We start from the raw sequence: 8,474 nt of genomic DNA, 5'->3' as shown, positions 1-8,474 counted from the left end.
TATAAAATGACATCAGGAAGTGAGAGAATTAGATTACGTACATAAAATTTGGACACTAATTCTTTTGCGCTTAGAATTGCATAATAGAGTTGGGACCTATTAACTTTTCATATTTATGACACAATCAATGCTTGTGCCAAATTTCATGTTTCTATGACATTGGGAAGTTAGAGATTTGGATTATGTACGTAAAATTTGGACGCTAATTCTTTTGCGCATAGAATTGAATAATCGAGTTGGGACCCATTAGCTTTCCCTATTTATGACATAATCAATGCTCGTGCCAAATTTCCCGTTTCTATGACACCGGAAAGTGAGAAAATTACATTCCGCACGTAAAATTTGGACGCTAATTCTTTTGCGCATAGAATTGAATAATGGAGTTGGGACCCATTAGCTTTTCCTATTTATGACATAATCAATGCTCGTGCCAAATTTCCCATTTCTATGACACCGGAAAGTGAGAAAATTACATACCGCACGTAAAATTTGGACACTAATTCTTTTGCGCATAGAATTGAATAATGGAGTTGGGACCCATTCGCTTTTCCTATTTATGACATAATCAATGCTCGTGCCAAATTTCCCGTTTCTATGACACCGGAAAGTGAGAAAATTACATTCCGCACATAAAATTTGGACGCTAATTCTTTTGCGCATAGAATTGAATAATCGAGTTGGGACCCATTAGCTTTTCCTATTTATGACATAATCAATGCTCGTGCCAAATTTCCCGTTTCTATGACACCAGAAAGTGAAGAAATTACATTCCGCACGTAAAATTTTGACGCTAATTCTTTTGCGCATAGAATTGAATAATCGAGTTGGGACCCATTAGCTTTTCCTATTTATGACATAATCAATGCTCGTGCCAAATTTCCCGTTTCTATGACACCGGAAAGTGAGAAAATTACATTCCGCACATAAAATTTGGACGCTAATTCTTATGCGCATAGAATTGAATAATGGAGTTGGGACCCATTAGCTTTTCCTATTTATGACATAATCAATGCTCGTGCCAAATTTCCCGTTTCTATGACACCAGAAAGTGAAGAAATTACATTCCGCACGTAAAATTTCGACGCTAATTCTTTTGCGCATAGAATTGAATAATCGAGTTGGGACCCATTAGCTTTTCCTATTTATGACATAATCAATGCTCGTGCCAAATTTCCCATTTCTATGACACCAGAAAGTGAAGAAATTACATTCCGCACGTAAAATTTTGACGCCAATTCTTTTGCGCTAGAATTGAATAATGGAATTGGGACCTATTAACTTTTCCTATTTATGACATAATCAATGCTCGTGCCAAATTTCCCGTTTCTATGACACCGGAAAGTGAGAAAATTACATTCCGCACGTAAAATTTGGACGCTAATTCTTTTGCGCATAGAATTGAATAATGGAGTTGGGACCCATTAGCGTTTCCTATTTATGACATAATCAATGCTCGTGCCAATTTTCCCGTTTCTATGACACTGGAAAGTGAGAAAATTACATTCCGCACGTAAAATTTGGACGCTAATTCTTTTGCGCATAGAATTGAATAATGGAGTTGCGACCCATTAGCTTTTCCTATTTATGACATAATCAATGCTCGTGCCAATTTTCCCGTTTCTATGACACTGGAAAGTGAGAAAATTACATTCCGCACGTAAAATTTGGACGCTAATTCTTTTGCGCATAGAATTGAATAATGGAGTTGCGACCCATTAGCTTTTCCTATTTATGACATAATCAATGCTCGTGCCAAATTTCCCGTTTCTATGACACCGGAAAGTGAGAAAATTACATTCCGCACGTAAAATTTGGACGCTAATTCTTTTGCGCATAGAATTGAATAATAGAGTTGGGACCCATTAGCGTTTCCTATTTATGACATAATCAATGCTCGTGCCAATTTTCCTGTTTCTATGACACCGGAAAGTGAGAAAATTACATTCCGCACGTAAAATTTCGACGCTAATTCTTTTGCGCATAGAATTGAATAATCGAGTTGGGACCCATTAGCTTTTCCTATTTATGACATAATCAATGCTCGTGCCAAATTTCCCATTTCTATGACACCAGAAAGTGAAGAAATTACATTCCGCACGTAAAATTTTGACGCCAATTCTTTTGCGCTAGAATTGAATAATGGAATTGGGACCTATTAACTTTTCCTATTTATGACATAATCAATGCTCGTGCCAATTTTCCCGTTTCTATGACACCGGAAAGTGAGAAAATTACATTCCGCACGTAAAATTTGGACGCTAATTCTTTTGCGCATAGAATTGAATAATGGAGTTGGGACCCATTAGCTTTTCCTATTTATGACATAATCAATGCTCGTGCCAATTTTCCTGTTTCTATGACACCGGAAAGTGAGAAAATTACATTCCGCACGTAAAATTTGGACGCTAATTCTTTTGCGCATAGAATTGAATAATCGAGTTGGGACCCATTAGCTTTTCCTATTTATGACATAATCAATGCCCGTGCCAAATTTCCCGTTTCTATGACATTGGGAAGTGAGAGATTTAGATTATGTACGTTAAATTTCGACGCCAATTCTTTTGCGCTAGAATTGAACAATCGAGTTGGGACCCAATTACTTTTCCTATTTTGGAGATAATCTATGCTAGCGCCAAATTTCATGTTTCTACGACATCGGGAAGTTGGAGAACTTTTGGCGAGGCAGTCAGTCAGTCAGTGAGTGAGTGAGTGAGTGAGTGAGTCAGTCAGTCAGTCAGGGCTTTCAGCTTTATATATATAGATTTCAGACGCACTTCAGTAGCGGTGAGCGATTCCAGCGACCTAGCCCCTTGGAGATCTGCACGAGTACTAGTTCACGAGACCCGTGGGTGGGTAGGTTTAGGGGGTTAGGGTTAGTTGCTGACCCTTCTACGGCCGTGCTGCTGCTTATTTAATGGGCCGCCCACTCGTGCACATATCCAAGGGGGGGGGGGGGGGGGGGGGGCGGTGTACCCAACAACCAATCAGGTCGCTCACCGCTACTGAAGCGCGGCTGAAATACAAAATATGCGTCCCTGCTGCCTCCTCTCCCTCTAGCGGCCGGCAGGGATGTTAGCACTCTTATCAGAAACATGCCCTCTCAGGCTCGGGGACCGCCCAGCCACGTCAGCTTGGGCGGAGCTTGTATGTCCTTTCTGACCTAACTCGTGTCAACCCGCAGAGCTGTCCTGCCATCAGCATGTACCGTCCACTACTCCGTCGCCTCTACCCGAGGTGGGCAGTCACCGCCGCCCGTCCATTCTCGTCCTCAGTGCCGGCATGGGGGAGCAAGCAGGAGCCGCACGGGGCAGCAAGCAGGTACGGCTGGGCAGGTGGAGCAGCCTTAAATCGTGCTGCGCAGACACCCGGGACATACCATATGGGGTGGGGGGAGTGTAACTTTTTGTGGTAACTTCTAGGAAGTAGTGACGGCTGTTTGGCAGTCAGTCGCAGAGACTTATGGGAGTTGTAGTCCAGTTCTAGATTGGTGGTTTACGATGTAAATTATGTATTTGCAGTTGTGTACTACAAATCCCAGCAATCTTTGTCAAGCTCAATCCACATCGTGAAGTTGTATTGGTAAGAGGGCTCGTTCACACGGGTGTATATAAGAGATGCATTATGTGCACCATACATAGTGAATGGGTTATATGGATTCTATTCACTGCGTATTGTGCACGTTAGTACACCCGTGTGAAGCCAGCCTGTGTTCACTAAAACCCCAAAATACGCCTGAATGGCCCTTATTACATGACTGAAGTTCTCTGCCAGATGTAATCCGGTTCAGTTGACAGGCACCAGTCTGCGCTTGTTTAATCCTGTTGCACAGGCCAAGCAGTGCTGTTTGCCCCACCCCTAACCCCGCCCCCTGCAGGCAGGCCATTGAAACTAAATGTAATTAATTTATGTGCTATTTCTGTTGCAATATGTGCAAAAATAGGACGTTCTGTTTATTTTTTTAATATTTTTTTTCGGTGTGCGTGACCGAAATGTGCGCACAAAATCCATTGAAAGCAAGTTCTATTCACTGCGTATTGTGTACACAAACTCTGCAAGCGCACTAAACAGCGCAAATGTTAGTGTGAATAAGCCCTGAAGGTACATTCACACGTAGTAGAAAACGGTGCAGATTTCTCTAACCCGTGAATATCGCTTTTAGACGTAAGTGTGTTGCCAATTGTTTTTTTCCAGGCTATCATAGGTTAAGGACTGCCCATCATTTCCCATCAAGGACCAAGCGCCAAAGATTTACAGCGCTTCATTTGGGGCTTAAATATACTGCGCAAGATTAAGGCCTCTTGTCCACGGGCGGATCGGAATCCGCAAGCGGGGGCCCGCAGCGGATGGACTGCGGAGAGTATTTTAAATTGCTTTGTGGATTGTCCGCACCCCATAGACTTCTATGGGTTCTATTCGCAGGGAATACGCGGTGAAATGGAGCATGCTGCGATTTGATTTCCGCACCCAAAGATCCGCAAATCAAATCTGCATGCTTTAATTCACCTGCGGATGCCCATGTTTCCCTACGGGCGGCTTGATTTGCGGATCTCCCATGCAGGTGAACCCCTGCGGATTCCGAAAATTGGATCCGCCTGTGGACATGAGGCCTACAGCTACTGCAATCTAGCAGGAGGAGGTTGGGTCCTCGGCTGTCAGATAAACCGAGGACCCGGAGGAGAAGAGGTGTTTGACCGCTTCTAACTACTTCACAAGCTACAGAGCACCCAGTGAGCGCTATGTAGAGAATGCTGAAAGCGGCATTACTGTTTCCTCTATGGGACTCGGCAATCACCTGATCACCGGCGACCCCCAGCATGTCAGAGCTGCAGGGTCTTAGAAGACCCCTCATCAGCTCTGCCAGTGACTACTGTCATACTAGAAGGATGTTTTCCCCTGTAATTGGGGCTCCCATGGCTGTATTTCAAAATGGTACCAATGGAAACTACAGGATGTCCCGCAAAAAATGAGCACTCAAATGTCGCCAGAACAGTTATGGCTGTCAGAAGATGACATAACTTTAAAAACTTAAATATCTTTGGAAAAAAAAGTACAGAAAAAAACCTAGTATAGTAGTAATCGTACTGACCCATAGAATAACATTATGTGATTTTTGTTGCAGTGTGTATGACGTAGAACCCCCCCCCCCCCCCCCCCCTTCACTCACCCCCTAAGCGGCATTTAGATCCCCCAGAACGATGTTGGGGGGGTCCTTTACGTCCCAACCCAATAAGATCACAGGCAGCAGGGCGGGTGTCATGGCAACCAGGGGCCTTTTGAAAGGCCCCAGGGCTGTTTTAGCAGAATGCATATTGAGCCATCCCCATGGGGTGGCTTGATAGACTGCCTGCCCGATAGCTGTATGATGTATAGCATTACATCGTACTGCAGGAGCGATCAAAGCACCGCAAGCTGTTATCCCCTGTGGGGACTAAAAAAGTGAAAATAAGATTAATAAAGTTTTTTACTAATTACAAAAAAAAAACTTTTTTGCCATATTTATAATTAAAGAATCTAAGTAATAAAACAAAAGTACATATTTAGTATTGCTGCGTCCGCAAAAGTCTGATCTATCAAAGTAACGCATTATTTACCCCGCACAGAGACTGTTGTCTGAAAAAAATAAATATCGCCAGAAATGCGTTTTTTTTTTTTTGGCCACCCTGTCAAGAAAAATGCAATGGAAAGCGATCCAAACGTATGCATTCCAAAATGGTACCAATGCAGACTATAGGACGCTGTAAAAAAATGAGCCCTCGCACAACTGTTGGCGGAAAAATGTTTAAAAAAATTAAATATCTTTGCAAAAAAAAAACTACATAAGTTTTGGTATTTTAGTAATTGTACTGACCCATAGAATAAAGATGTCATTTTTGTTGCAGTTTGTGCGCCGTAGGAACAAGATACTCCGAAAGATGCCCGTTAGGTTGCCTCTGTGATAATTGTTCCTGTGTTTTTACACACAATGACTATCGCTAGTAAATAGAGGCGGAGCAGGCCGGGAATCGTTCCAGCCCACCTGCCTCCATTCACAATGAACAGGCAGTCCTTCATGAATGATACTGCCTGTTTACACGGAACGATAGGCCTTTTAATTTTCTGTATTCAGAAACTAAACGAGATGCAAACAAATCCTCGTTCATTGAACTATTTATTGTGCCGTGCAATTGGACCCTTACACCTGACTGATTACACAGATTAGAGAAAGTCTCCATCAATTTCCCAGACACTTGTGTAAATCTTGAGTCCTATGAGTAGGAAGTGGCGTTGGTGGTTGTAGGCGCTGCTTTAGGAAGTGGCGTTGGCGGTTGTAGGCGCTGCTTTAGGAAGTGGCGTTGGCGGTTGTAGGCGCTGCTTTAGGAAGTGGCGTTGGCGGTTGTAGGCGTTGCTTTAGGAAGTGGCGTTGGCGGTTGTAGGCGCTGCTTTAGGAAGTGGCGTTGGCGGTTGTAGGCGCTGCTTTAGGAAGTGGCGTTGGCCGTTGTAGGCGCTGCTTTAGGAAGTGGCGTTGGCCGTTGTAGGCGCTGCTTTAGGAAGTGGCGTTGGCCGTTGTAGGCGCTGCTTTAGGAAGTGGCGTTGGCCGTTGTAGGCGCTGCTTTAGGAAGTGGCGTTGGCCGTTGTAGGCGCTGCTTTAGGAAGTGGCGTTGGCCGTTGTAGGCGCTGCTTTAGGAAGTGGCGTTGGCCGTTGTAGGCGCTGCTTTAGGAAGTGGCGTTGGCCGTTGTAGGCGCTGCTTTAGGAAGTGGCGTTGGCGGCTGTAGGCGCTGCTTTAGGAAGTGGCGTTGGCGGCTGTAGGCGCTGCTTTAGGAAGTGGCGTTGGCGGCTGCAATAGTAGACGGATCACTGACTGACTCTGTAATGGCCATTAGGTAGCAGAAGCGGAAACCTTTGGCTAGAAGCTTGTTACATAACTAAGTTCTTGTGAGCTGGTGGACATGCCAGATCACAGTTTGCTTTGGGATCCTGCCAGGGTACTGTATTAACCAATAGGGTCAGTCCGCTGTGATTAATCTACTGTGGCAGCGTTCCTAGACAAGTTCTCACTCGGCACTGTTATGTTTGTGTTTAGTGATATAAGGTAGTAATACCGGCGGCCGAAAACTGCAAAATCCTTACCTGTTACTTACTATACTTTTAGTGTTTCACTTCTGTCCAGACCCAATCCCGTGGTGCTGGATGCCCCATAGTGCCGCCCCGCACAGCCCAATGTTATTGAAGGCTATCTCTCACTCTCCTCCATTTGGGCACATAATCAAGGGCAGGACCGCTAGAAACTGTACTGTGATGCTTCTCCCGTTATCTGTTGTGGAATAGCGGAATCGGTGGTAAAATGGAGCATGCTAAGATTTCTTTTCCGTACAAAAAATACGCAAAACGAATCTGCATGGGGGTGCGGACGCTCTATGCTTTCCCATGGCCGGCTTGAACTGCGGATCTTCTTCGCTGGTGCTAATTGAGGATTCCGCAAATCAAATCTGCCCGTGGACATGAGGCCTTAGCCCTATAAGCCAAGCTTATGGGCTGTAAGCAGGTGACCCGTTGACCCAGGGATGTGTTATACTTGGCTTCCACGGTGTCAGCGCTGAAAGCCGCCACTGAGCGCTGCCAAGTAGTCCGCTTGTTCCAATTTTATAATGGGTGGACTACTTAGCAGCACCACTCAATGCACTGTACGGTGGGTTCCAGCAGTGGCACCAGGGCAACGATGGGGAGGGTCAGTATATTACATCCCCCGACTCAGCGGGTCACCTACTTTTAGATCATAAACTTGACTCATAGGGATAAAAGTAGGTGACAAATCACATGATTTTTCTCGCAATGCAACATTGCTACAAATCGCGTTGTGTATGTGAAGCCCATGCTTTCCAATGGGTTCCTTCACATGAGTGATGTTTTCTAGGCTGCTACATTGTGAGTAAAAAAAAATTGTATAATGAAACAAAGGTTTGGTACAGTGTTAACCAGTAGAGCAAAATGTGATTGTTCCCAGCAAGAGAAACCACGTAATCTTGTAGATATACCTTTTAATGGCCAACAAAAATACATGATGTTCTAGCGAGCTTGTGAACCTCTCAGGCTCTTCGTCATTCTGACGACTTGCGATGTGTTGTAGCCCACGTTTCCCTATGGAGCCTTCCTTTGTGTTACATTGCAAAAAATCGTGGTTTTCATGTGGTGTGATGCAACTGTTACAGTAGGAAGTCCTGCGGTTTCCCCTAAAACCCTAACCCCTAGCTGCATTTAAAACAAACAAAAAACCCCAACATAATACATTACCTAGCAGGCGCTGTCCGCTCTGCCGCACTTCTCTGCAGCTTCGGCACACGTATGCAGTCTTCAGCCAGCGCTTTCTTGTCAGAGGGTTCAAAAATCCCGCCTCCAGAAAGTGCTGACTCTGATTGGTTCTCGAGCGCTGCAGTTCAGCCAATCACTGCAGTGCTCGGTGAACCAATCAAAGCCATCTCAATGAATGAAGCGCAGA

The 8,474-nt window shown here is 44.7% G+C and overlaps 1 protein-coding gene across 1 annotated transcript in view; it reads left to right on the top strand.

Moving 5' to 3' along the window:
* Positions 1-3,125: 3,125 nt before the first annotated feature.
* MTHFD1L (methylenetetrahydrofolate dehydrogenase (NADP+ dependent) 1 like) overlaps positions 3,126-8,474 on the top strand; it is a 167,475-nt gene continuing 162,126 nt past the window's right edge. Inside the window, exon 1 of the mRNA XM_066595925.1 lies at positions 3,126-3,318. Within this exon, the coding sequence (XP_066452022.1) occupies positions 3,200-3,318 (119 nt within the window). The 5' untranslated portion in view covers positions 3,126-3,199. The remainder of the gene's footprint in view (positions 3,319-8,474) is intronic.

Source organism: Eleutherodactylus coqui, chromosome 3 (genome assembly GCF_035609145.1).
Source record: "Eleutherodactylus coqui strain aEleCoq1 chromosome 3, aEleCoq1.hap1, whole genome shotgun sequence".
NCBI classification, from domain to species: domain Eukaryota; kingdom Metazoa; phylum Chordata; class Amphibia; order Anura; family Eleutherodactylidae; genus Eleutherodactylus; species Eleutherodactylus coqui.
This window is presented reverse-complemented; position numbering and strand designations above follow the sequence as displayed.